The sequence below is a fragment of the Eulemur rufifrons genome, chromosome 19, assembly GCF_041146395.1.
Source record: "Eulemur rufifrons isolate Redbay chromosome 19, OSU_ERuf_1, whole genome shotgun sequence".
In the NCBI taxonomy this organism is placed as follows: Eukaryota; Metazoa; Chordata; class Mammalia; order Primates; family Lemuridae; genus Eulemur; species Eulemur rufifrons.
The window spans coordinates 95,090,752-95,116,442 of NC_091001.1; the positions used below are offsets into that span (position 1 = coordinate 95,090,752).

Below are 25,691 nucleotides of genomic sequence, written 5' to 3' on the forward strand. Positions count from 1 at the left end.
AACCCTCCCTGACTACTGGCATTCCCTTCTTTTGGGGGCTGATAATTAATTCTTTGTGTTGTAGGGGTATCATTGTAGTAATATGGTATTTGTTAACAGGCAGGTGATCTCTTTGAGAAGATTCGCAATCCACAGCGGGCCCTTGAGTGCTACTGCAAAGGCAACGCATTCATGAAAGGTACCAGCCGCCTACAGGCCATCCTTTACTATTGTGGACTCTTGCCCATCCAGTCCCCCAACACCTCTTTTGGTGCATCTGGCTTCATTTCTCCTCCATTCCTCCCCTTCTCACCTATTACCCATGCTTCGTTTCCCTTTTCCTGAGTCCCATCCCTGGAAGTCTGAGCTGAGCACCTTCTCTCTCCCTGGCAGCTATAGAGCTGGCTCGACTGGCCTTCCCAGTGGAGGTGGTGAGACTAGAGGAGGCATGGGGGGACTACCTGGTACAGCAGAAGCAGCTTGATGCAGCCATTAATCACTACATTGAAGCCAGGTATGGTGGCATGGGGGTATGGAGGCGATTTGGGTGTGAAGTGAGAGGTAGTGGGACAAGTAAGGACACCAAGGCCCAAAAGAAGAGATCTCAAAATATAGGTTGGAGTGTGCTCAAGGGGTCTCTTTGCCTCCATCCATCTATCCATCTTTCTCTTTCTATATATATAGAAAGAAGAAGATATATATATATCCTTTTCGCAACTTTGCCAGGTGCTCCATTAAGGCAATTGAGGCTGCCCTGGGTGCCCGCCAGTGGAAGAAGGCAATTTATATATTAGATCTACAGGACCGGAACACTGCGTCCAAATACTATCCTCGTGTGGCCCAACACTATGCGTCCCTGCAGGAGTACGAGGTGAAGAAGAATCCCTTTCTGCAGCATGAGGCAATGCAGTATAGGATAACAAGGAGAACCCAAAACAGGAAATGGAGGCCGGCTCACCACATCCTTCTTTCTGGGGCTCAAACAGCATCACCACGCTGAATGGGAAAGCAATTTACTTTCCCAATTTCATTCCAGCATGCCACACAACACCCTTCCCCACCAACCCCCTGGCATATAAAGTGAGTCTCTAGCTCTCTTCCTGAGCCAGCATGAGGGATTCTTCATGAGTAACTCCAACATAGTTACAGTATAGAATTGCCTTGCATTGCAGAAATGGGAGGCCCTTTTGAATTCCATTGTATTGTCCTCATACTGTTTGCAGCTGGTCTTTCTTTTTAAGCAGTAGAAACTATGAGACACCCATACTCATCTTTTCTTCTCTATTATTATGAGGTAATATCCCAAGCTCTCTGCCATCTGAGGTTTGTTCTTTCCTCCTACAAGCTGCTTTAGGTCTGTTGTTCTGACCTTTTGCATCTACCTCTCATCCACTGCAGATTGCTGAGGAGCTTTATACAAAGGGAGACCGGACAAAAGACGCTATAGACATGTACACCCAGGCTGGCCGCTGGGAGCAAGCCCACAAGGTAGAGAACACTGCCTTGTGTTGGTATTGCCTTGTTCCTTGGTCTCTGATCTCCCCCTGTCACTCGGTTCCCTGAAAGCTGACAACAGTACCAAAATACAGGCTGGGCAACTTTGATCCGTAGCCTCAGGAAAAGGAAGGGATGAAGAGAGGCCCTTGTTCCCAAACCTATAATTCTGAAGGACCAGATGGGCTTGGGAGCTGGGGAATCGGAACTGCTGCTTCTGAAGCCTCTGGTCACATTTATAACTGTGTTCTCACTCCTGCACTCCAGAGCCCAGTGGGTACAGTGGGAGTATGGTAATGGGAACACATGCCCCCGGCACAAGGCATCATAGACCCTCCTGCCTTACTCCTTATGGAATTGGAATTCCCAAAACAGAATAGTAGAGTGGCAGCACTAAAATCCTGTGATTGCTGGGAGAGTTCAGAGTTTCTGAGCAAACAGGTTCCCTTGAAGCCCTGCCTCCCTTGGGAATTGTCTCCTGAGGCTACCCTGACCCTGTGTGTTTGCATAGCTGGCAATGAAGTGCATGCGACCAGAAGATGTGTCAGTGCTGTACATTACCCAGGCCCAGGAAATGGAGAAGCAGGGCAAGTACCGCGAGGCTGAAAGGTGAGCTGTGGCCTCAGTGGAGGTGTGGAAGGAGAGGTGGCTTCAGGGCTGGAAGGAGGGGTGGGGTCTGAGGATGTACGCCCTCTGCCTAGAAGGCAGTGACAGCAGGGATCTGGGTCTAGAAGGCCCCAGGTATATGTCCTATCCCCAGGCTATATGTGACAGTGGAAGAGCCTGACCTTGCCATCACCATGTTCAAAAAGCACAAGTTGTATGATGATATGATCCGCCTGGTAGGAAAGCACCACCCAGATCTACTCAGTGACACACATCTACATCTGGGCAAGGTGAGCCCCTTTCCTGACCCTGCCCATATCTTACCCAAGCAGGCTCCTTCTCCCAGTCTCTCCATCCCAACCCACCTTCCTGCAGGAGCTGGAGGCTGAAGGCCGACTCCAGGAAGCTGAGTATCACTACCTGGAGGCCCAGGAATGGAAGGCAACAGTGAACATGTACTGTTCCAGTGGGCTTTGGGAAGACGCCTACCGGGTAAGGAATCCAGGCCATGCTAGAGGGATACATCTGTCTCTCTTTCCCACTTTCAAGGGACTGATTCTAAACTGGCCATAGCATCTTTGAAAAGGTAATGAAGACCAGAGTCTCTTTTGCCAGAAACCTGTCAACATCAGTATACACAAAATTTCACTTATTAATTTTAAGGGTTTTTGGATCACCTTAAGCCCATCCTTGGACCCTAAGCACTTCAACCTAAGTTAAGATACACTGAAATTTAGCCCTCTTTCTGTTAATTTAGAACATTTACCTGATCCTCGTCAAAGCTGATGTTAGGAGGTCAGAGATTAGAAGGAGCAACTCTTCATTGGAGGACTGTTGAGTGACTTTGCTTTACAGGTGGCTAAGGCTCATGGAGGAGCTAATGCCCACAAACATGTGGCCTGTTTGTGGGCCAAGAGCCTGGGAGGAGAGGCTGCAGTTAGACTACTTAACAAGCTGGGACTCCTGGAAGCTGCTATTGACCACGCTGCTGACAACTGGTAAGGCCCAAAGCCTTCTCTCTGCTGGCCCCATCCCAGCCAGAGACCCTATATAGAGAAATAAAATTGATGTATAAGTAAAAAATGTTTCCAAAAGCTGAGACAAGAATAAAGAAATGAGCTAAGGAGAGATCCTTTGAAGGACACAATAGAATGGCAAGAATAAATTACCAACTCTGCCCCTGTTCCCTAGGGACTCAGAACAGTGTTTAATCTTTGGCTACTCTAAGGAGAAAGGCGGAGAGTGAACAATTTCTAAAGCTAGGACTGCACTAAGCCAGTAACTTCTGAGTAATGGAAGTGTGATTCTGTTAAATGCAAAATGAGCTTTTTTAAAGCAAGTGTTACAAACACCAGTAGTAGAGTCAGATTGCTGTGGGTAGTCTTGCTCATTTTCTGGAGAGACTTTTTCTGTTCATGTGCCTGGGGCTTAGAGGAGGTGGTGGGAGCACCAGGAGCCCTCTTTGCCTTGTCAGCTCAGGGCTGTGAGGCTCCCCCTTCCTTTTTCCTTTGCTGTACCCATCCTCCTTCCTTGTGACCAGCTGCTCAGGGAAAGCATAGGCTTTTCCAGGTAACTCTTGATGTTCGGTGGCAGGGACACGATCATCACGGGGACGCCTGCCGGTCTTCCTCTGCATCTCTCTGTGCTTTTCTGTCACTTCCTATCTGTTACGTTTAAATCTTTCCCATTTTCACCCCTCAATCCTTGCCCTTTCCCTGTTTTCTCAGGCCTTCTGTTTCTCTTTTTCTTTTATAAAAGGAAGTATTAAGTAGACAAACTTTACCTCCACCTTCTGTTTCAGTTCCTTTGAATTTGCTTTTGAACTCTCTCGGCTGGCCCTCAAGCACAAAACCCCTGAGATTCATCTCAGATATGCCATGTACCTGGAGGATGAGGTATGGATGTGATTTGGACCCTGACCACAGAGCCCTCCTGTTCCATCCCCTAGCACTGCTGCCCAGTGTTCAGCCTCTTGTCACATGGCTGCCTATGGTGCTGGTCTAATTCTCACCATGCATGGCTGCCTTTCTCTATATACAGGGTAAATTTGAAGAAGCTGAAGCTGAATTCATTAGAGCCGGTAAACCCAAGGAAGCAGTCCTCATGTGAGTTACCCCATAAATTCCTTAATCCTGTCCTCCCAGTCACAGCCCCAGGCTCTTACATGATCATCTTTATCTTCTTTCAAACCTAGTGCCAATAACTCTTACGCCCCTCAGTGACATGGCTGTTTGTCTCCCACTGTTGAAGCCTCAGCCCTATACTCAGCCTCTCCTGTTTCCCTGTCTGGGAGCAGGTTTGTCCATAACCAGGATTGGGAGGCAGCTCAGCGTGTGGCTGAGGCCCACAACCCTGACAGTGTTGCTGAGGTGCTTGTGGGACAGGCCCGGGAAGCCTTGGAGGAGAAGGACTTTCAGAAAGCAGAAGGATTGCTGCTTCGTGCCCAGAAACCAGGCCTGGCCCTCAATTATTATAAGGTAGGGCACTGGATTCAGGGATATGAGGGGAGGTTGAGTGGGTATGAGAGCCCACAGAAAGCCACACTTGACCCCTGGTACTGAGAAAGATCAGGGAGATTAGCACTGGGGAGGGGGAAGGACAAGAAAGAGGAAGGAGAGAAGTCCAAGGACCCAGGAATCCATGGGCCAGAGCACCTGTGTGGCAGTGGGAAGCTGTCATGCCTGCCTCTGCTCTCTTGATGACCTTGAAATCTGAGCAGGAGGCTGGACTATGGAGTGATGCTCTGCGGATCTGCAAGGAGTATGTACCCGGCCAACTGGAGGCTCTGCAAGAAGAGTATGAGCGGGAAGCTACCAAGAAGGGGGGCAGGTATGAAGCCGGAGGTCTAGGCAATATGGGCAGGGCTTGGGGGTGTCATGAGATATGCACAGGATAGGCCACGCTTCCCCGTTCCTGGTCATGGGCACTGTCATATCCACAGGGGTGTGGAGGGACTTGTGGAACAAGCTCGACAATGGGAGCAGTCTGGAGAGTACAGCCGTGCAGTCGACTGCTACCTCAAAGTGTGGGACTCCGGAAACAGCAGCCTAGTGGAGAAGTGTTGGATGAAGGTGAGGGTGGTGGCCAGACCCTTTCTGGCCCTCCTTCTCCCCAGGCCTCCGTTCACACCCAGTTTTCCTTCTCAAACATGCAGCCTTCTCCTCCTGTGTCTTTTTGTTTTCAATCAGGTAGCAGGTATCTGTTGAGTGCCTGCTGGATGCTAGAGCCAGAATCCATGAAGGCTGTAAAAGGGAATTTAAGACAGAGCCCTGACAGCCAGAGGTTAGGGGAAGTTGGACTGACACATGGCTCAATTAATTAATATTATATCTGAGTAAAGACCAAAGTACATGATTTAAAGTAGAGTTCAGAAAGTAGTGAGATCTCTGTGGGCTAGAGGGGTCAGGAAGGCTCTGTGAAGGAGGAGAGAGGACTTGGACAGGAGCTGGAAGGGCAACTCCAAACCCAGGAACTGGCCAGATGGGGGCCATGAAAAAAGCATGGGCTCCTCCTCCTCCACCCAGCAGCTCCTAAAAAGAAGCCTTCGGCAGATGAAGCCAGGCCAGTATGTTTTGCTAATTTTTTATTATTTATTTATTTATGTATATATTTTTTAGAGCTAGGATCTTACTTTGTCACCCAGGCTGGAGTGCAGTGGCTTGATCATAGCTCCCTGCAGTCTCAAATGCCTAGGCTCAAGGAATCCTCCCACCCCAACCTCCCAAGTAGCTGAGAATACAGGTGCGCACCAACATGCCCGACTAATTTTTTAAATTTTTGTAAAGACAAGGTCACACTATGTTGCCCAGGCTGGTCCTGAACTCCTGGCCTCAACTGGTCCTCCTGCCTTGGCCTCCCAAAGTACTGAGATTACAGGCATGAGCCACCAAGCTCAGCCTGTTTCACTAATTCTGACATACTGTATTAGAGAAACAAAACCAACAGGATATATACAGTCACACACCACATAATGATGTTTTTGTCAGTGACTGTATATATGACAGTGGTCCCATAAGATTATAATACCATTGTTTTTACTGTACCTTTTCTAGGTTTAGATACACAAATACTTGTGTTACAGTTGCCTACAGTATTTAGTATAGTGACCTACTGTACAGGTTTATAGCCTAGGAGCAATAGGCTATACCATATAGCCTAGGTATGCAGTAGGTTATACTATCTAGGTTTGTGTAAGTGTACTCTATGATCACACAATAACAAAATTGCCTAACAACGCATTTCTCAGAACATACCCTCATCGTCAAGTGACACATATCTATATGTGTATGTATATATACAAAGAGATTTATTAAAAGGAATTGGCTCATGCAATTATGGAGACAGGCAAGTTCCAAGATCTGCAGGGTGAGTTAGCAAACTTTGAAACCCAGAAGAACCGATGGTGTGTAGTTCCTGTCTAAAGGCCAGCAGGCTCAAGACCCAGGAAGATCTGATGTTTCAATTCCAGTCTGAAGGCAGGAAAAAGCCAATATTCTAGTTTGAAGGCAGTCAGGCAGGAAGAATTCTCTCTTACTCAGGGAAGGGTCAGCCTTTTTATTCTATTCAGGCCTTCAACTGATTGGGTGAGGCCCATCCACATTAGAGAGGGCAGTCTGCCTTACTCAATCTACCAATTTCAGTGTTAATCTCATCCAAAAGCACTTACAGAAACACCCAGAATAATGTTTGACCAAATATCTAGAGACCAAGGCCAATAGGCCAATCAAATTGACATATAAAATTAATATATATTAATATATATATTAATATATATTAAATCACATTTTAATATCTTTGAAATCACGATGTGTGTATAGATTAAATGATGCACCTTAGATACAGTGAAATAGGGTCTTGGGAGTCATGAGGTGGACGGCATTGACTGGCCCTCTAAATGGAATGGTGATGTGATGGTGCCCCTGCAAAATTTCCCTTAGGTTTCTGAGGTCTTATCATTGAATAGCCCCTAGAAGTTAGAGGGAAGAAAGTAGAAAGAGGGGCCGATGATCGGTTATGAGATTCTAGCAGATTTTATTTTATTTTACTTTTTACTTTCCCTTGAATGGTGAGTCAATCTAGCAGATTTTAATCAGCAGTATTTATTAAGCATCTGATGTGCATAACTCTGGAGCAGTGTTTACTGGGGTCCATGCGTGACTGTACCTTCTACAGATCAGTCAGAGGATGGCTTCCTGGATGGAAGGAGGAGGCTTTAAGCTTTGAAGGGTTTGGCAGGTAAAGAAAGGGAGGCAAGAATAGGTGAGGGAAAGCCCAGGGGGATTAGCATGGACTATAGCTAAATTGGATTGTGCGGAAATAAAAATCTGGTGAGGATGTCAGCATCTCAGTAGAAACAGAGTGATCTTCTAGAATTCTTGGGTTTGCAGAATTTCTGAGTTTTAAGGGTTGAAAGATACCGTCAAGACCATCTAGACTGGCACTGTCCACTAGAAATATAGTGCAAGCTACAAATGTAAGCCACACATGGAATTTAAATTTTCTAGTAACCATGTTTAACATGGTTAAAAGAAACAGATTAAAATAATTGTAATTTATTTTATTTATTTAGTATGTCTAAAATATTATTTCTAGATGTACATATATACATTATTGAGATATTTTCCATTCTTTTTTTCATACTAAGTCTTCAAAATCCAGTGTGTATGCATGAAGAAACGGGGCTCATAAGAGCCCAACACAAATAGTTGCAGAATGTCCTGGACTTTTCATTTTAGGAGTTCTTTTTCTTTTTTCTTTTTTTTTGAGACAGAGTGTCACTCTGTTGCCCGGACTAGAGTGCAGTGGCATCAGCCTAGCTCACAGCAACCTCAAACTCCTGGGCTCAAGCAATCCTCCTGCCTCAGCCTCCCAAGTAGCTGGGACTACAGGTGCGAGCCACCACACCCAGCTAATTTTGTCTATTTTTAGTTGCCTGGCTAATTTTTTTTTTTTTTCCTATTTTTTAGTAGAGATAGGGTCTTGCTCTTGCTCAGGCTGGTCTCCAACTCCTGACCTCAAGCAATCTTCCCACCTCAGTCTCCCAGAGTGCTAGGATTACAGGTGTCAGCCACCACGCCCAGCCTAGGAGTTCCTTTTCTATACTATGCTACCAAGATTCTATTGTGACAAAGAACTTGAGGGACAAGTTTGTCAAAGGTGGCAGGACCAAATTCAGTGACCTAAGACAGCAAAGAAGGTGTCTGGAAGAGTTACAGTGAGCTCAGGGGAATAGATAGGTCCACTGATGGTCAGTTAAAGGTTTATGAACCATGAAACAGGCCTTGCCCAGGAGGGTGGAACATAAAGGAGAGCACAAGAAAGTTGGTGTCTGGAGGGGAAAATGTGTGAAATGGATCAGGCTGAGAACGCTTAGCAGTGTTTGTCTCTCCTACCCATTTCCATCTTCTGTTCAACCCTGCAGGCAGCTGAACTCTCTATCAAGTTTCTGCCTCCCCAGCGGAGTTTGGAAGTAGTTCGGGCCGTAGGACCCCAGCTGATTGGAATTGGAAAGCACAGTGCAGTAAGTAGGGTGCCAGGATTGAACAGAAATAGATTCCACAGAGGTGGGTGCGGTTGTGACATCTACACCCAGGAAGGTGTGTGAGGTGGGGCTCCTGGCAGGCATGGCATGCAGTTCTGGGGAAATGGGGGCTCACAGAGGGGAGACCAGGAGCCAAGGGGAAAGATGTTCTCCACTCTGATTTCCCATCCTGCAGGCTGCAGAGCTCTATCTGAACCTGGACCTTGTCAAGGAAGCAATTGATGCTTTCATTGAGGATGAGGAGTGGAACAAGGCCAAGCGTGTGGCCAAGGAGTTAGATCCCCGGTAAATTCATGATCCCTTCTCACTGGGAAATGCTTTTACTTAATTTTGTAAAGACTGAGAAAGTTCTTATGGGGAGGGTGTGGCATCCTGGGACCATGAAGGTAGAGATCTCTACGTCCTCACAGGTATGAAGACTATGTGGACCAGCATTATAAAGAGTTCCTCAAGAACCAGGGCAAAGTGGACTCGGTGAGACTTGCGACTTAGCAGGGGGCAGAATGCAGGGAGAGGCCCAGGATATTCTCTCCCTCTTCTCCCCTCATATCATCTCTGTCCTCTTGTAACTTTGTCTTTTCCATTGACCCACAGCTGGTGGGTGTGGATGTGGTAGCTGCTTTGGACCTGTATGTGGAGCAGGGCCAGTGGGACAAGTGCATTGAAACTGCTACCAAGCAGGTACTGCTCTTCTTTCCACTCCCAGCTCTTCTTTGCAAAGTTTTCCCCTGAGTCCCGCCACCACCCCCTCCACCTCAGAGCTGCATCTGTCTTACCTCTGCCAAAGCCCAAAGCCCAAACCTCAAAGATCCCTAATGGGCATCAGAGAGCTCAGCCTTCCACACTCCAAAATTGAGGTCAGAGGTTTGCATATGCCCTTTGCCTCCTAAACAAATCCGTGGCCTCAAGTCACCACCCTGCCCTCACTGCTTGGTCTTGCTGATCCCAGCCTTACCCATGCTTCCCCCACCCTCGGACAGAACTACAAGATTCTGCACAAGTACGTGGCTTTGTATGCAACTCACCTTATCCGGGAGGGAGGCTTTGCCCAGGCCCTGGCCCTGTACGTGCAACATGGAGCCCCTGCTAACCCACAGGTATCAGTCTTCTTTTTGGGGTAAATGTTTCCACAAGGAAATTTTCTTTCTCTTCTAGAACCATCCTTCCCCTCAGGAACTATATTCTCAAAAGATTCTATCCTTAGAGGACATCATCCCCAGAGTCCCCATTCAGCCTTTTCAGAAATGTATAGCCTCTCTGGAGGATTCACCCTTTGAAAGAAACATCCAAGGAGCTCCCCATCCTCTTAGTCAATACACAGGGACCCGTCTTTCAGCAGTGAATCCTGCACATACCACTGGGGCCTTTATCGACTTCCGCCAGAGAATAAACACTGCTGCCCTACCTGAGAATCACAGCTCTCTGAAATATTAGCGCATTAACATTATGACTCTGCATTCACATGTGTATGCTTGCCCACACTCACAGAGCATCAGCTAATAAGAAGTAATTGTTGTCTTCTCCTCTTTCTCTTCCCTAAAAACAGCACTTTCTCCATCACCGCCCCCCAGCTCCTACTCACACACACCCATTCATAGCCTGGTCTCCTCCCTTTGGCCCCACTTCTGACTTTGTCTTCTAGTTATGCCCTTGTTGCTCGGGTGCCCTTCTCTCCTCTACCCTAGAACTTCAATATCTACAAAAGGATCTTCACTGACATGGTGAACTCCCCGGGGACCAACAGCGCTGAGGCCTATCACAGCTGGGCTGATCTTCGAGATGTCCTCTTCAACCTGGTGAGGAAGTTGGGTCAATAAGAGAGTGAAGGGGCTACTCCACCTGTCTCTGTCCTAGTCTGTTCTTTCACACACCTAAACCTTTATCTTCAGATGTATTTTACCTTCCTCTGTGCAGGTGGCCATCAGTGACCACCTGTGGCCATGGCACTCCTCTCACACCTGAGCCAGGCTGTGCTGTCTCCCTTCTCTAGTGTGAAAACCTGGTGAAGTCCAGTGAGGCAAACTCTCCAGCCCATGAGGAGTTCGAGACTATGCTGCTGATTGCTCACTACTACGCCACTCGCTCCGCAGCCCAGAGCATCAAACAGCTGGTGAGATGCGGAGGGGTGGAGGAGCACCCAGCACCCAGGGGACTCATTGCATGCATGAAGCGGGATGCATTCAAGTTCTGGATTCTCAGGCTTGGGCTCTTGAACCTCCCCGCTTCTCTTCTGTCTAAATCTTTAACCCATCTCAGATAGTTTTCTTCTTATACTGCTTTGACCGTCTTAGGGCTCTGTGCCCATACAGCTCCAGCCTCATTATCTTTAAACATTCCGATCCCATGGTTTCTTTATTCACCTCTTATACACATACTTTTGGCTTATATGTGATTGTTTACTGGATATTTATTTCATATACTTGGATGGTAGAATTCTAGAGGTGGAAAGAACCTTAGAAAGAATCTAGGCTCTGAACACTTGTGCAGATGAAAAAAAACTAAGACCCAGAACGGCTTGAGATCCAGAGCAGTTTGATATTGATTATTGGTTTTCTAGTTCTATAGCTGCCTTACTTAGAGGATCATTGGTCTGGCAGCTCAGTCACTATAGTACCGTGATGATAATGCTTTGACTTTAATCCACAGGAAACCGTGGCTGCCAGGCTTTCTGTTTCACTCTTGCGTCACACCCAACTACTACCTGCAGACAAGGCCTTCTATGAAGCAGGCATTGCTGCCAAGGTAAGCTGGGACAAAGAACGGTGCGGCTGAGGAGGGGAAATCAAAGGTTGGAATACTGAGAATATCCCCTCTGCTCAGGAAGAGGAAAGCTGGGTGTGGGGCTGATGTCCTCCTACATCTTGCTGGCTTTTTCTCCGTGTATGCCAGAGAAGTCGCATCCAAGCCCAGCCTGTTCACTCCCATTTGCAACTTTTCTCTACTGCAGGCAGTTGGCTGGGAAAACATGGCATTCATCTTCCTCAATCGCTTTTTGGATCTGACTGATGTGAGTAGGAAAGCTGTACCCAGAGGTTGGGAGGTTTTGCCTGTCACAAGCTGTGCCTGACTCAGGGTCACCCACTCTACTGCAGGCAATTGAAGAAGGGACTCTGGATGCCCTTGATCACTCTGATTTTCAGGACACAGACATTCCCTTTGAGGTGCCACTGCCAGCCAAGCAGCATGTACCGGTAAGGGCACAGGGCTGGAAAACAGGATGGCCTCACCAGTGTGAGCGCATGGAGGGAGGACATCTTTGTGCTGCCATCTTTGGAAGGACCTCAGCCCTCACTATTCCTTCAGTGAAAGCAGAAGCAGAGTAGAAAGATAAGGCTGTGACTGTAGCCCCCAATCCAAGGAGGATCATTTATGGCTGACAGCTGGTATGCAGAATGAGGGCTTAGCAAATCTCCCTGCCACCTCCACTTCCCCTGCCTTGTGTGAAACTGCTGCTCCCTCTGTCCTTCCCAGGAGACTCAGAGAGAAGAGGTTCGAGACTGGGTGCTCACAGTCTCAATGGACCAGCGGCTGGAGCAGGTTCTGCCTCGGGATGAACGTGGTGTCTACGAGGCCTCCCTGGTGGCAGCGAGCACTGGAGTTCGGGCCCTGCCCTGCCTCATTACAGGTATGACCCCATATCCTGTGGCGGGTAGAAAGAAGTAGGATCAAGAAACTTTATTCTGACTCCCATGCAAAAGACGGGACCATGCTACTTTCTAACCCCAGGTTTCTCTTTATTTTTTCCCTCCTCAATCTCTCTCAAACCCCAGTTCATCTTTTTCTTCCCCCAACAGGCTACCCCATTCTGAGGAACAAAATTGAATTTAAGCGGCCAGGGAAGGCTGCTAACAAGGACAACTGGAATAAATTCCTTATGGCCATCAAGGTTAGAAAGGGGAGCTTGAAGGAAGAGGGTGGAGAGAGCAGCACTGAAAAAAAAAACTAGGCCGGGCGTGGTAGCTCACGCCTGTAATCCTAGCACTCTGGGAGGCCGAGGCGGGCGGATCGTTTGAATTCAGGAGTTCGAAACCAGCCTGAGCAAGGGTGAGACCCCGTCTCTACTAAAAAATAAAAAGAAATTAGCTGGACAACTAAAAATATATAGAAAAAATTAGCCGGGCATGGTGGTGCATGCCTGTAGTCCCAGCTACTCGGGAGGCTGAGGCAGGAGGATTGCTTGAGCCCAGGAATTTGAGGTTGCTGTGAGCTAGGCTGACGCCACGGCACTCTAGCCAGGGTGACAGAGCAGGACTCTGCCTCAAAAAAAAAAAAAAAATTTAAAAATTAAAGAAAAAAAGACTAGAAGTGTGGGTGGGATTATCAAGAAGACATTGCAGACCCTGAACCCTGCTCCCTGCGACACTGCCATGGAGCTGATTTTCTTTGTATCAGGAATGTGTTCCCAGCACTAATGAGTTCCTCTTCTGTTCCTTCCATTTGCTCACAGACTTCCCACAGCCCAGTGTGCCAGGACGTGCTGAAATTCATCAGTCAGTGGTGTGGAGGCCTCCCCAGCACCAGCTTTTCCTTTCAGTAACTGGTAGAGCTGAGGAGGAGTTAGGACCTCTCATTAAAATTTTATAAGTAATTGAGATCACTGTATTTTTTTATTACAGTCACCTCCACACCAGCTTAGTGCCCTTTCCCCCCTCCAAAGGAATCATAATCAAGTAGACAAAAAGAAGTTCTTTTATTACAATCGTTTATATCATCCTGAGGTCAGGGCCCCTTGCTTCGAGGCAAACCCTTGTGGACTAAGCCTTGGAACAGCACCTGCTTGACAGAGGGGAGAACCAGCCAGGGTCAGAAAGGGAACAGCATAGCAGACCTAGGCCCAGTTCTAAGAGCACTTCCCTGCCCCTACTCTTACCTGGGCCACCACCCTCCTGGCCCATTACCTGGCTTAAACCCAACTTCTCCGTGATGCCTGGATTCCTCGATTTTGATCCAGTAGCTGCTCATTTTCCTGCTTTTTACATTTAGGAGGTTCAAGCTCTGTCAATTCTTCTAGCTATAGAAGAAGGGAGTCAGACACCCTGGCCCTGAATGATACATCTTTTCAACACAGCCAACCTGTGCTCTATGGGCCATTTCTTGTTCATCTTCCTCACCTGCCCCTGAAGCCCTTCCTTCCTGCAGGGCCCCACTCCACGTAGGGTGAGTGCAGCCACGCAACAGTAACCAGATAGAGCAGCCTCCCCTGCAGACATGAGCAAAGAAGGGATCCAAAGAGCCAAGGCTGTTTCCTGAAAAGCAACGAAGGACGGGGACTGAGAGGGAGTGGGGCAGGAGCAGCAAATAGGAGAAAGTGAAAGGGCTTTGTGGACCGGAAGAAGGAAGAGAATATGCTTACATAGATTCTTGTGGGGTCAAAGGGGCAGTCAGTGTGTCCAGGCCCCTGATCCAGTGGTATCAAAGGATCCAGCAGTCCTGGATGGCAGTCAGCGATAAGACGGCGGCCACGGTTGGCCACAGTGAGCGACACAGCAAGGAGGAGGCCCAGAGAGCAGGCAGCGGACAAGAGCAGGTTCGCCAGAGCTAGTGCCAGCAGGGCCCAGTGCTGGCAGGAACAGAAGATCCGGGTGAGCAGCCTGGGCCTGGCTAACTCTCCCAATGACTAGACGCCCCCGTTTCTCTATTTGAGGCTCCTCCCATCCATTGACCAAGTTCAGTCAGACCCCATTTCCCTGACTCCAGATCGCCTCCTTGCAAGCTCCAGAAGTCCCTTCTCACCAGTGGTGGGCGAAGAAGATTCCTGGATGCCAAGAGGGCCACGAGTCCCAAGGAAACGCTCTGCGGAAAACACAAGGCCTTTGGCCCGCTGGGCTCTGCGCGTTGGGCCCCAGCCCCGCCCCCGCCCCCGCGCTCACCAGGAGCCCAGAGGCGACGGAGATGACATTCGCTGTGATGTACTCCGGTGTGACGGCGCCTCGGGGATTGGCCACGTGCCGCAAAACGGTGCCGTGCAGCACGGCCCCCAGCAGCAGGTTCACGTGGCCCACCAGGATCAGCGCGAGGCCCACGCGCATCAAGCGCCGGGGCCCCCGCGCAGCGTCTGCAAAGCACGGGGAAGGGGCAAGCCTGAGCCCGGTCGGGAGGGAGGCCGAGGGGCGGCATGGCCTGAGGGTGGTCGACTACGGCCTGAGGGGGAAGACTACGAGACCTACGGGGCCGGAAGTTACCGAATACGCAGAGTCCGCGGCACCTCATCGCTTCCCGCTGCGCCGCCGCCGCCCGGCAGCCGCACCTGGGCCCGGCCCCGCCCCGCGCCGGCGGCAGTCCAGCCCCAGCACCACCTGGCTCCCTCCCACCCCGCCCCGCCGCAGGCGCCCATCCCCGCGCCCCCTAGCGGAGAAGGCGCGCATACACACACACGACGCTTTTAGCAAAAAGTAGACTTTTATTACAGCAGCAACTGAGGCGAATCGAATGGCCCCCTAGGGCCACCACTGCAGCACCACCTTTCTCTCCCGCCCCGGCCGCCCAGCGGGATTGTAGAACTCAGCCCCCCCAGTGCCCGTGGGCCTCCTTTCCACACAGGCTGGGCGGGAGCCGGCAGATCAGCTACTAGCCTCCAGCTAGAAGGCGGCTGCTGAGAAGGCCCAGGCCCACGTCTGTGCAAAACAAGTAAACAAAGTGCAGAGGGGAGGAAGAGAAAGGGGAGGGGGAGGATGATGCTCAGAACCAGGGAGCCCCCAAGCCCTCCTGAATAATAAAGGAGAGAAGGGGCTTCACAGGGTAATACTGACTGGGGGGAAGGGACAGGAGGGCTGCAGCATGTCCAGGGACAGCCACAGCTCAGATAGGGGCCTGGCCCAAGTGAGCTCTAAGAGGAGACGGTGACAGCGGCTGAGTTGAGGGTACTGTTCCTGGCAAAATTGAACTTGTTCAGGGTCTCCTCTAGCAGAGAAGTCAGCCGGCTCTGGTCAGCCTGGGGGAGAAGAGCTCAGTGAGACGGGCTGAGAGAAGGGGCAGCGCGGAGGCAGCCAGGGCACGTGAAGGCAGCAACCTCACCTCGCTAATGAAGCCCAACTGCACCAGCTCAGCGGCCAACTCGGGGATGTTCTCATCTGACAAAGAAAAGGGAGGGAATGAGTATGGTATGGGAGTGAAGGACACAGAGCCCTTCCAATAGCACCAGTCCGGCAACACCCACCAGTTTTAAGGGCTAACAGTCATTCTATGTGAGTCACTGTGTTACTGCCTTGTCACCTTCCCCACCCCTAAATATGTCCCTCACAGATAAGACTCAGACTCTCCATCCTCTAAGGGAAAGGAGAGACTCACTTGGCATCAGGTCACAGCTCAGGTGCCGGTTCAGTTTGTCCTCCAGCTTCAGCAGAAGCGTCAGCTGGAGAATAGGACAGTCAGAAAATAAGGCTCCTCTTCCCCACCTTCTGGCCACCCAGCCCCATGCAGCCCTGGCCCCAAACCTTACATGGTGTTTGACTCCCTCCTCCACTGACTCAATGTTGCACTGCATCAGCACCACCTAGGGAGAGAGGTCAGAAAGGGTCACTAGAGTAGAGACCAGTCAGTAGAAAAACCCAATACCTGGAAGCCTTTCCAGCTCACAGGACATGGTTGTCACAAAGCAGAAAATGCATTCTTTTCTCTAAAGAACAGAGCCTTATTTGAGATGTCTTCTCCCCCTTCCACCATGGCTACAGAGACATCCACACCACCATAGCCCCACCTTGCGGGTCTCCACCTCAGCTGGTTCAGGTGTTGGAGTCTTGACAGAGGGGGGCACAACAGGTGATGTGACCTCCTCCTGCTGTGGCTGCTGGGGCCGAGGTAGCCCAAAGGCAGTCAGAGGGTAGATACCGTTCCTGGAGGGAGATGAAGACAGGTCACATGGGCTCTATGAATGCCTTAGGACACCCACCCCTGCTTCTTCAAGGAAGCCTGCTCCTCATTCCACTCTTACCTGACATCTTCCAGGAATTTATCTAATTCCAGAGCTGGTGACTGAGAGTACCTGGAGGAGAAAAGAGAAAAAGAAGATGGAAGAAAGGAAACAAGCAAAATAGCAGATTCAACCATTCCCAGAGTTTACAGAGCCTCAGGGTGGTAGTGACCAATCTGTCCCTTTCAGACCCTCTCAGTTTACTCACAAAGTCTGAACTGGTTCTCTTCCTGGTCCTGCAGGGATTTCAGCCAGGACAGCACTGGTATCCATGTTTTTGGTGATCTCCTCTAGAGCATTCTCTGGGATCATATCTAGAGGGCATGATGGAGTGGGATGTTATGGAGGGATAGTCAGATCAATGTCATAGAAGGCACAGAGGCAAAGGGGTAAAGGATCCCTTTGGAAGTAGAAGAGGAAAGAGCATGCCAGTGAGAGTTTTGTAACTCTCCAGATTGGAAGAAAATTCTTAGCAGGGCCAAGGGGACTTACGCTGGTGTCCCACAATGCAGTGGGCAGCAAGGAGTTTGAGTGAGGGCACTTCAAATAGTGCTGGGTGAAACAGAAGTTCTCTGGCTGTTGGTCTGCGAGCAGGCTCAGACTGCAGGCACTTCTGAATAAACTCCTAGAAAAGAGAACAAAGAACTAGAGCAGGCATCTGGCAAGTCCCCCACTGTATTCATCTTTATAGTTCTCATTCTACTTAGCACAAGGCTCTAAACATACTAGGGGCTCAGCACTTGTTGAGGAAACATATTGATTAATGTTTCCAAGCCCTGAAATGGCTTTGAAAACTTTAAGGTATTATATAAAAAATATCATTCACTGTCTCTGGTTTTAATCATTTTTCTGCTTTCCAACCACCACCTTTCTTTTTTCTTTAATGTTCACTTACTATTTCTTTCTCCTTCTATTCTACCTCTTTGCTCATTAGCCTACTCACTGCCTACCTTCTCCAACCTTTGCCAAATTTAGCTTCTCTCTTCCTGAACTTACTCATTGCGATCAATAATAATCACAGTCTTTTTTATTTCACAAGCCTAGAATCACAATTTCCTTTTCCATTACAATCACTGAAGTAACTGGATTTCCCATGCTTCCTCCAACCATTTTGCCTCCTTTTCTACCTCCTGTAGGTCCCATAACAATCACCTGCTTACCTACTTTGTCTTAAAGGCCAACAAGGTCACATACCTAATCTTTCATTTGAATACCCCACCCTAATGCTAAACTAGAAACTAATTCCACACTACCCTCAGGACTTCCCACTAGTCTTCCTTCTTTTCTCTTCTATTTCCTGTTATAATTCTCTAATGAGTTACAAACTATTCTTGTTTAGACCTTCCTGTCTAGCCTCTACTTACTGTAGTCTGTCTACTGATTCATAACCTTATATCCTTTAAATCTTAGCTCATTACTTCAGGGGACCTTCCTAACTATATAAACATAAAATCCCAAGTAGCTGATTTAATTCAAACTGGTTGACTTGCTTAAAAACACAAGATGGTTGTCTGAGAGTGTATAGCAGTTGCCTGAGGTAACCATCAAATTAGTTTGCCTCCCATGTAGACACACTTAAATTATCACACATTTTTTTTTTCTTTTAGGCAGAGTCTGATTCCATTGCCCAAGCTGGAATGCAGTGGAGTGATCATAGTTCACTAAACCTCAAACTCCCGGGCTCAAGCAATCGTCCTGCCTCACCCTCCCAAGTAGCTGGGACTACCGGTGTGTGCCACCACACCCAGCTAATTTCTAAATTTTTTTGTAGAGACAGGGTCTCACTATTGCCCAGGCGAGTCTCCAACTCCTGGCCTCAGGCAATCCTCTTGCTTCGGCCTCCAAAAGTACTGGGAGCGTGAGCCACTGTGCTCAGCCAACACACAACCTGTTTAACTCCAGTATTATCCATCTTAAGCTAATAGTAGGCACTTCCTGACAAATGTTTACAGGTTTTGTCTGTCCTTTCTGCTTTATGTTCTCTTGCTCTTACAAGATAGCATATTCCCAGTAGACAGAAAGGAAGAAAAAACCTGAAGACATTTCAAAGTCAGTTAAGGAAGCAGTGGTCCTGATGATCCTTACCCTCTGTAATGGGTCTTCTAGAAGCTGGATGGCACTGCTGATGGCTTCCTGTGGCACATATGAGGACTCTCCATTGCCCTGAATCTCCAGCACTGCCATCTGCAGGGGGGAGGAATAAAAAGGAAAGTAGAAACCTAAGAACCTCAGTGTTCCCACAATCCCTCCCTCAAGACCAGAACCTTAACTGGTCCTTCCCTCCCATTTCCCTTCCATCTTCTAATTTGCCTCTTTTATCCCCCTTCCCTTCTGGTCTCCTCACCTCCAGTGCACACATGCCAAAGGAGTAGATGTCCACTGCTGTTGTCACATTAGTGACTTCTAGGAAAAACAGAGAAGGCTTTGGTTAATCAGAGGATTGGGGGTTGGTGTTGGTGTAAATGTAAGAAAGAGAGAAAAGAAAGAAAAGAAAATAAAGAAATAGAAGCAAAAAAAGAAAAAAAGAAAGAAAGGAAAGAAAGAAAGAAAGAAAGAAAAGAAAAGAAAGAAAAAGGATAGAAAGAAAAGAAAAGAAAAGAAAAGAAGGAGAGGGGAGGGAAGGGGAGGGGAAAGGAAAGGAAAAAGACAAGACAAGACAAACTAGCATTTGGTATGCTAGTAGAGAGGGCCCAGAAGTTTCAGTTATACTACCAGTGTACCTCAGGTCACAAGGTACTAAACCAGGAGGATGAGGACAGAGCAGAGAAACCAGAAGCCTCACCTCCATACTCAGGTGCAAAGAAGTGTAGATTCTTCTGCTCTTCCCGACAAGTCTTCACATGATTGTTGATAGTGTCAGGAGCCACTGGGAATAGGGGAGATATCCACAATCTGACCACCATCAACAAAGCAGAGTCTCACTCCAGAGAGAAGTCCCCAAAAGCCAAATTCTCTCCTGAAGTCTCCTTCTAACTCTCAACAGGCACAAACCTGTCCCCTTTCCCATCCTGAACTACAGATCACACATGGACACCACCTACCTCCCCTTTCTTAGCCCTACGGCTTCTCACCTAAGGTCCCTAACTCAGTAGCAACAAAGGCACCACACTAACAGATACATGGGGGCTTTGGGCTGGTCAAGAAACAACACAATCTAAGGAAAAACTTTCACTTATGACCTGTTCACCTTCCCCAATCCCAGGTACTTCTAATCCCTGATCACATGAAAATATTTGGTTTTAGTTTTTCCATCCACCCTGCATGGAACATAAAAACACAACAACCCTCCCTAGTGGCAACAAGTGGAGACCTCAGGAACTTGGATAAAGAAGGATAAGAAGCATTAATATACAATCAAGGAGAAAGCCTCCTTCTTACCCACCTTTGCTGAGTGAAACTCAGAAATAGCTCAGAATTGAGCCAAAACCCTTGAATCAGTTTCACTTTTAATCCACTGAAACTTTTTAGACCCTGTTCTACCCCCTATTCCTTAACACTGCCTGCCACAAGGCTGAATGAGGAACCAGGGTCAGGACAAATCCGGACTCACTCAAATCATAAACAATGACTACAAGTCACAGAGAATCTAGGAGCACAATATGATTTGGGAAACCAGCCTGATGATGAGGGGAATATGAATCCAGGAGGTAAGTGGCCAGCCAGGCAGAGTCCACAGGAAACAAGCAGGTTATGAAGGAGCAAGCAGGTGGAGGGCTGGCAGGGCAGAAGCTAAGCAGGCATAATTAGGCAGGAGAGATAGGGGAATAGGACTTGCTCCCACGACTGCATGCACTGGGCAGCCGCCAAAGGAGCAGAGGGAGCACAAACAGAGGCCCAAGTGGGGCAGAGGGAGCTCTCACCATTAGCAAAAATCCTATGAAAGACTGTTGGGAACAGAGCAGCCCGTAAGCGGGAGGGAGGAAAACAGAGAAAAGTTGTGAGCGATGGAGCAGCCAAGCCCCAGACAAATGGACACACAAACAACACACAGACACAGCACACAGAAATGTACACTGCACACAAATACACAGCAAATGAAAGCACTCACAGCAGGCACAGCCTAGAACTTCCTCTAGCAAGGTCTGGCCTCAGGGGCTCAAATCAGACCTCACACCCATCTCTTGCCCTTTCCCAGCCTCCTATCAATATCTCTATATTAACCCCCCTGCCCCCTCTCTGCTAATTGAGTGGCATCTCCCTATGAATTACCCCTAGCAAGGTCCTTTCTCTTATCACCAGCCCACACCTCAGAATTCTGCTGTGTCTCCCCCATTCCTTTCATCTTACCCCCATGGTTCCCAAATTCCCGAGGCTCCCCTGCCCAGAACCTCTCCCTCCCCTCACCAGAGCCAATCTTGATGAGTCCGTTGTGCTGGATGAAGATGGTGTCACAGGTCAGGTTCCCATGGATGATGGGGGGGTCACAGGAGTGCAGGTAGCTGTGGGGGCACTGGGCTGTTAGAGGGGCCACTGGGAAATTAAGGGCAGGGGGAACCCAAGGGTTAAGAGGAGCAAGGGCCAGGTCTCCTGCTGGTCACCATAAAGATAATCCCCACACTCTGAATCTCCATTATGCCTGATGACTTAAATAGCTGGATAAGCACTAGGAGAAAGAGGTAGGAGATAGTGTCATGGTTAGGGCATTACGATGAACCCTTTAAAACACCTGCAGGGGGCCTAATCTTTCACAGTATATGACTCAGAGAAAGTGGGCAGAGGCAGAATAAAACAGCAGAGTAGTGCCCTGAAATCTGTCTGGAGGAACTAAATCAGGAAATACGGGAAAGAAACTAACCAGATACTACTTACCTTAGGGCAGAGAGGATTTGTGTACACCAGCGCTTCCACGCCTGGAACAGAGTTTGGTCCGAGCGTCAGCAGTAATTCCCTCTCTTAACTCACCCACTATTTCCCTTATCCCTTCCTGATCAGCTTCGTAAATCAACATACTTCTATAAAACCCCCAAAACCAGCCTAGAACGTTGTCTGCTCTCCCTCCATACCTTTTCATTCATAGTCTTGTGGTTCTTTTTGGTCTTCTTCAGAAATTGCTTCAGACTCCCAGATGACATGTATTCTGTGATAAAAATGACCTGGGGAGGCAAAACACTTACTAAAAGGCCTTATAGTAGAAATGATCCCTTACCTTATAACCCAGATAATATTGAAAGGTTTTTGTTTTTCTCCTTTTGTTCTTAGCATCACGCCCTTAGACTAAATAAGGCAATGAAAACTGCTGAACAATAAAAGCTATGTAAAGAAGGAAGCAAAAGTTCACTGATTTCTGCCCCATCTACAACCAGACAAAAGGCATAGGTGTAGTTGAAGCCCTACTTTCATATCACCAAAGCAGCTGATTCCAGTTGTTTCAAAACTATCTTGTTTTAATCTTTGAAGTAGAAAAGGAATAATAAATGTAGCTAATTTCTTTGTAAGCAAGCTCAGGAAATAACAGGAAAAAATTCTTACCCTAGCCTTGTTCTCTTTAATGTCAGCCCAATATTTGTGAAACTTAACAATGTTGAGATGTTCCAACTGAATCAGATTATCAAACACAGCACGGACCTTTTCCTGCGAGCAAGAGAGACGATGAAATAACAGAGTTCACAATCACCGTAATAATCCTGAGAAACCATTCCCTATCCCTCCTCCAAAATGATCTAACCCCAATATACTCTTCTTGTAGTCAGCTTCTCAACACCAATTCCTCTTTAACACTAGTGTTCTAATGACCCCAGGCTGCATCCTTTCACCATTACCTACCTCCTGCAGCTTGTAGTTCTTGCGCTCAGAGAACTGTACCTCATTCCACACAACCTCTACACCTTCCTCTGTATCCATGGCAAGGTATGCACTGTCAATACCTGGAACATTCCGCTGATTCACCTGAGAAGAAATTCAAATGAAAGGGAATTAAAGTTACCTCACGAGCCCTCCATTTAATACTCTATATGTTCATCTTCTCCTAGCCCCCAACCTATTGGAAGTTTGGTCTGCCCCTGTGAGACTTGGCTCCTCCAGTTTTCACCTCTTAGAATTCACTCTCCCAAGACTACCAGTACCATCAACTTACCTCTTCTCGCCTCTTCTGCCAGCGCCCACAGGGTGACTCTTCCAAAATCTCTGACTCATCTTCACTTTCTTCTTCTTCCTCTGGGGAAGCAGCTGAGGTTGTGGAGGTCACAGGAGGTGACACTGATGTCAGGCCAGGAGCTGAAGATGAGGATTCTACCTTTGGGTCTGAGCCACTGCTGAGTACTGTCTGGGACTCCCCCTCCGACATGCTGGAATGAACGCTCAGGCCTGCGATGGCTGGTGCGAGAACAGAGGGACAAGTGCAGGAGAGGGTCAGGATAGATCTATAAAGATTTAATAATCCTAATAAACTCATCTGTGGGTTCAAAAGAAAATAAAACACCCCTTTTGTTTCCTTCAAATCCAAAACCAGAATTAGTCCTATCTAAATACTGAAACATTAATACTCTCCTAACTCTAGAGAATAAGAGCCATCTTAGTTGAAGATGACTCACCCAGGAGTAGCAAACATAAGATTTTTGGCAATATAACCCTACTTATTAAGGTCCAAATGAATAGCAAAATCAGATGCCCAGTCCTTCATCGCAAATACTCATCCAATAGGCTTCCCTTTGAATCCCCAAGTACCCCTATTTGCACTGTGTTCAAGAATTAAGCCCTGTGGGTGCTATTCAGAACAGATGACTCCAGACTACAAAATGTTCCACTGAGCCCTAAGGCTAGACCCGTAGCACCCTCAGCCAACTTATCTAGCTGAAACCCTTGGCTGATTTATACAGCTAGAACCTTGACATTCACTATCCATCCATCCTGTACACAGAATGAGCCTGCTAGTCCACTGTTGAGGCTACCCTTGGGTGCAGTGACTGGCAGTGGTTAGTGACTTCATTCCTGATGACCTCATCTTCTCTGTGATGTGAGTATGGCAAATGGGTATTGGTTAGCAACATTTTTTTTATTCATTCATTCAACAAATGTTTTAAGCACTTATTGAGGGCCAAGCCTTGAGCTAGGTGCTTGAGATACAACAGTGAACAAAATAAATGAGAGGCCCACACTCAAGGAGCCACAAATCTGAGACTTTAAGCTTCCAGTTTTCATTTCATTCACATTGCTCAAAGGCTCTGAAGTTTCCATTTTCTGGGCCACTAGATCTGACATAGGTATTTCTTTCAAGTACAAATAACTCAAGATACAGCTTTTATAGGAAAAAGTATTACACAGTATAACATTTGTTTTCAGAGGCATGGCTACTTGAAGAAAAAGAATTCTCAAAAGGTAAGTATCATTAATTCGTGCAAAAAGTCACAAGACAACCAATGAATGTCACTCCGTATCTCTCAGAACAAAGGCTGTAAAGGGATTGGAACCTGTGTGTGCTAGGCTGAAGGGAGTACTCTCCAGTATGAAAGTGATATCCTGGAAAGTAAATTTGCTCCTCTAATTCAATTCAGAATGCCAGACACCTCCAATCAACACCAATCTTCTGAAAAGCACACATTTCTTTTTAGAACTCTCTAATGCTAATACTGCCCATTTCTGTCCCCAATCTCCATTGTTCAACTCAAGTCAGGAGATTTTTATTACACGACATTCTAGTAAATACCAAGAGCAATAAGGCACCATAGAGAAAATCTGGCAAGATACTCTTTCCTGTTATTTTCTAGGTCTTTGCCTATCCTAGAGATTAACTCAGCCAACCAGGAAAAACTACTACTTGTATGTTTTAGTAAATTACCAGAAAATGAGTTAGAGATCATTTTCCTTTTTCTTCTCCTGAAAAGTAGCTTAAGAAGATGGTAAGAAAGTCCACATCAGTTACTTCCTATATTCACGGAATGCGTCTACAATCTATCTGTACAGCTAAGTAAAACTCCCAGCTAAACTACAATAGGAAATACCAGTGGAATTCTAACACAGAAAGGCTGTAGCCAATGGGCTCTAACGAAACTTCTGGACCCTGGGCGCAGACAACTAATCCACAGTAGGGCATCACAGGAAAAGCCAAACTTTCGTCAGTCACAGAGATAGAGCCCTTGGAATGTGCTTGTCCCCTGCTTCCCCAGTCTTTTCCGCGTAGGCAAAATGAGGGCAGGGCCCAAGATCCTCCAGCACTCCTACTGATGAAGAAACCTATGCAACACTGGATTTGCCTCAGAGTTTCTGAGAGGTTTAAAAGATCACATATAGAAAAGCCCATTTACGTCCACAAAGGGAATCTCCTTGCCGCCTCCAGCCACCCTGAGAAGTGTAGTATGTTCACTTCGGAGCAATGCTGAGTAGTCCTGCAAAGTTTTTCTCCAAGACTGTCATTTATTGGACTGCAGCCCCTCCGCGCGTCAACTCCTCCGCAACAGCTCGCAGGCCACAGGCCTCTCGGCTGTCCTCACCCTGAGCGGACCAAAGAGGGCCTGTGAGACCCGCAGGGCCGCCCAGTCGGAACTAAAGCAAACTCAGGGGAGGAGGAAGGCCCTTGAATTTCTCACTCCAACAGGTCGCGCTGCCCGGCGTCTGGCAGGGAGCGGCGGCCTGCGCGGGAGCCCAGCCGGCCTGTCTGGCGAGGCCCGGGGAGCGAGCGGCGGCCACCTCATCAAAGGCCGGCCCCGCGGCGCCGTCAGGGCGCAGGCCACGCCCCCGCGCAGTCGGCGCGCCGCCCCGCGAGCAGGCCCGGCTGAGCTACCGCGCTTCCGCAGGCCGCCGGGCCGCGACCGCCGCCCCCGCCCCCGCCCGCCGAGCCCCGCCTCTCGCAGCCGGAGTTCCAAGCGAACGCCAGGGCCTCTCGACCCGCGCCCGCAGAATTCTGGGCCGCCACCGCCACGCCGGGGAGGGCCGGGCAGGGGCTGCGGGGCCGAAGCGGCTCCTCGGTTCCGGCGGGTCGGGCCCCACCGGGCCCGGACTGCCGAGTAAGCAGGGCCGCCTTCAGCACCCGCCCGCCAGGTCCCGCTGTCCCGGGCCTCGGAGGCCGATCTTTCCATCTTCTCGCGAGCCCGTCCCTCCCCCGGGCCTCACTCCCCTGAGCACTTACCTCCTGACTCCGCGCCCAGCAGCCTGCGCTTCAGGTCCAGCTCGGGTTCCGGGGCCCCGGATCACAGCGACTCCCTCACAGCTGCGCTCCGCAGCGCAACC

General features: G+C 48.5%; 3 protein-coding genes across 8 annotated transcripts in view; 1 reads left to right on the top strand and 2 right to left on the bottom strand.

Annotated features, from left to right (window-relative positions):
* The window catches only part of IFT172 (intraflagellar transport 172), a 32,703-nt gene extending 19,495 nt beyond the window's left edge, over positions 1-13,208 (top strand). For both annotated transcript variants that reach the window (XM_069494945.1, XM_069494946.1), the window contains exons 23-48: positions 100-178; positions 373-493; positions 706-850; positions 1,378-1,467; positions 1,985-2,082; positions 2,234-2,369; positions 2,455-2,571; positions 2,935-3,077; positions 3,881-3,974; positions 4,120-4,184; positions 4,376-4,556; positions 4,799-4,908; positions 5,021-5,150; positions 8,501-8,599; positions 8,796-8,905; positions 9,031-9,094; positions 9,215-9,301; positions 9,601-9,717; positions 10,306-10,416; positions 10,611-10,730; positions 11,267-11,362; positions 11,568-11,627; positions 11,713-11,811; positions 12,092-12,245; positions 12,415-12,506; positions 13,068-13,208. In XM_069494945.1, coding sequence (XP_069351046.1) covers positions 100-178; positions 373-493; positions 706-850; positions 1,378-1,467; positions 1,985-2,082; positions 2,234-2,369; positions 2,455-2,571; positions 2,935-3,077; positions 3,881-3,974; positions 4,120-4,184; positions 4,376-4,556; positions 4,799-4,908; positions 5,021-5,150; positions 8,501-8,599; positions 8,796-8,905; positions 9,031-9,094; positions 9,215-9,301; positions 9,601-9,717; positions 10,306-10,416; positions 10,611-10,730; positions 11,267-11,362; positions 11,568-11,627; positions 11,713-11,811; positions 12,092-12,245; positions 12,415-12,506; positions 13,068-13,157 — 2,808 coding nt within the window. In that variant the 3' untranslated portion in view covers positions 13,158-13,208. The remainder of the gene's footprint in view (positions 1-99; positions 179-372; positions 494-705; positions 851-1,377; positions 1,468-1,984; positions 2,083-2,233; positions 2,370-2,454; positions 2,572-2,934; positions 3,078-3,880; positions 3,975-4,119; positions 4,185-4,375; positions 4,557-4,798; positions 4,909-5,020; positions 5,151-8,500; positions 8,600-8,795; positions 8,906-9,030; positions 9,095-9,214; positions 9,302-9,600; positions 9,718-10,305; positions 10,417-10,610; positions 10,731-11,266; positions 11,363-11,567; positions 11,628-11,712; positions 11,812-12,091; positions 12,246-12,414; positions 12,507-13,067) is intronic.
* KRTCAP3 (keratinocyte associated protein 3) lies at positions 11,136-14,833 on the bottom strand. 3 transcript variants are annotated; one of them, XM_069494952.1, is made up of 7 exons: positions 14,803-14,833; positions 14,491-14,675; positions 14,354-14,413; positions 13,974-14,180; positions 13,732-13,866; positions 13,519-13,631; positions 11,136-11,321 (listed from the first exon to the last, which is right to left on the bottom strand). In XM_069494952.1, exons 1-6 carry the CDS (start codon positions 14,828-14,830, stop codon positions 13,524-13,526), a joined length of 723 nt encoding a protein of 240 aa, XP_069351053.1. In that variant the 5' UTR covers positions 14,831-14,833; the 3' UTR covers positions 11,136-11,321; positions 13,519-13,523. The 3 variants fall into 3 exon arrangements, with proteins under 3 accessions (XP_069351053.1, XP_069351052.1, XP_069351054.1); XM_069494951.1 differs by lacking the exon at positions 11,136-11,321 and having other exon boundaries at positions 13,355-13,631; XM_069494953.1 differs by lacking the exons at positions 11,136-11,321; positions 14,803-14,833 and having other exon boundaries at positions 13,355-13,631.
* Positions 14,834-15,000: 167 nt separating this feature from the next.
* NRBP1 (nuclear receptor binding protein 1) lies at positions 15,001-25,691 on the bottom strand. Of its 3 annotated transcripts, XM_069494948.1 has the most exons (19): positions 25,591-25,691; positions 22,603-22,832; positions 22,293-22,415; positions 21,999-22,100; positions 21,533-21,622; positions 21,339-21,379; positions 20,874-20,968; positions 20,390-20,413; positions 19,312-19,395; positions 18,874-18,932; positions 18,615-18,713; positions 17,022-17,154; positions 16,738-16,843; positions 16,551-16,601; positions 16,317-16,452; positions 16,059-16,112; positions 15,908-15,971; positions 15,635-15,690; positions 15,001-15,551 (listed from the first exon to the last, which is right to left on the bottom strand). In XM_069494948.1, the coding sequence occupies exons 2-19, from the start codon at positions 22,810-22,812 to the stop codon at positions 15,447-15,449; spliced, it is 1,632 nt and encodes a 543-aa protein (XP_069351049.1). In that variant the 5' UTR covers positions 22,813-22,832; positions 25,591-25,691; the 3' UTR covers positions 15,001-15,446. The 3 variants fall into 3 exon arrangements, with proteins under 3 accessions (XP_069351049.1, XP_069351051.1, XP_069351050.1); XM_069494950.1 differs by lacking the exon at positions 20,390-20,413; XM_069494949.1 differs by lacking the exon at positions 20,390-20,413 and having other exon boundaries at positions 15,012-15,551; positions 22,603-22,841; positions 25,591-25,678.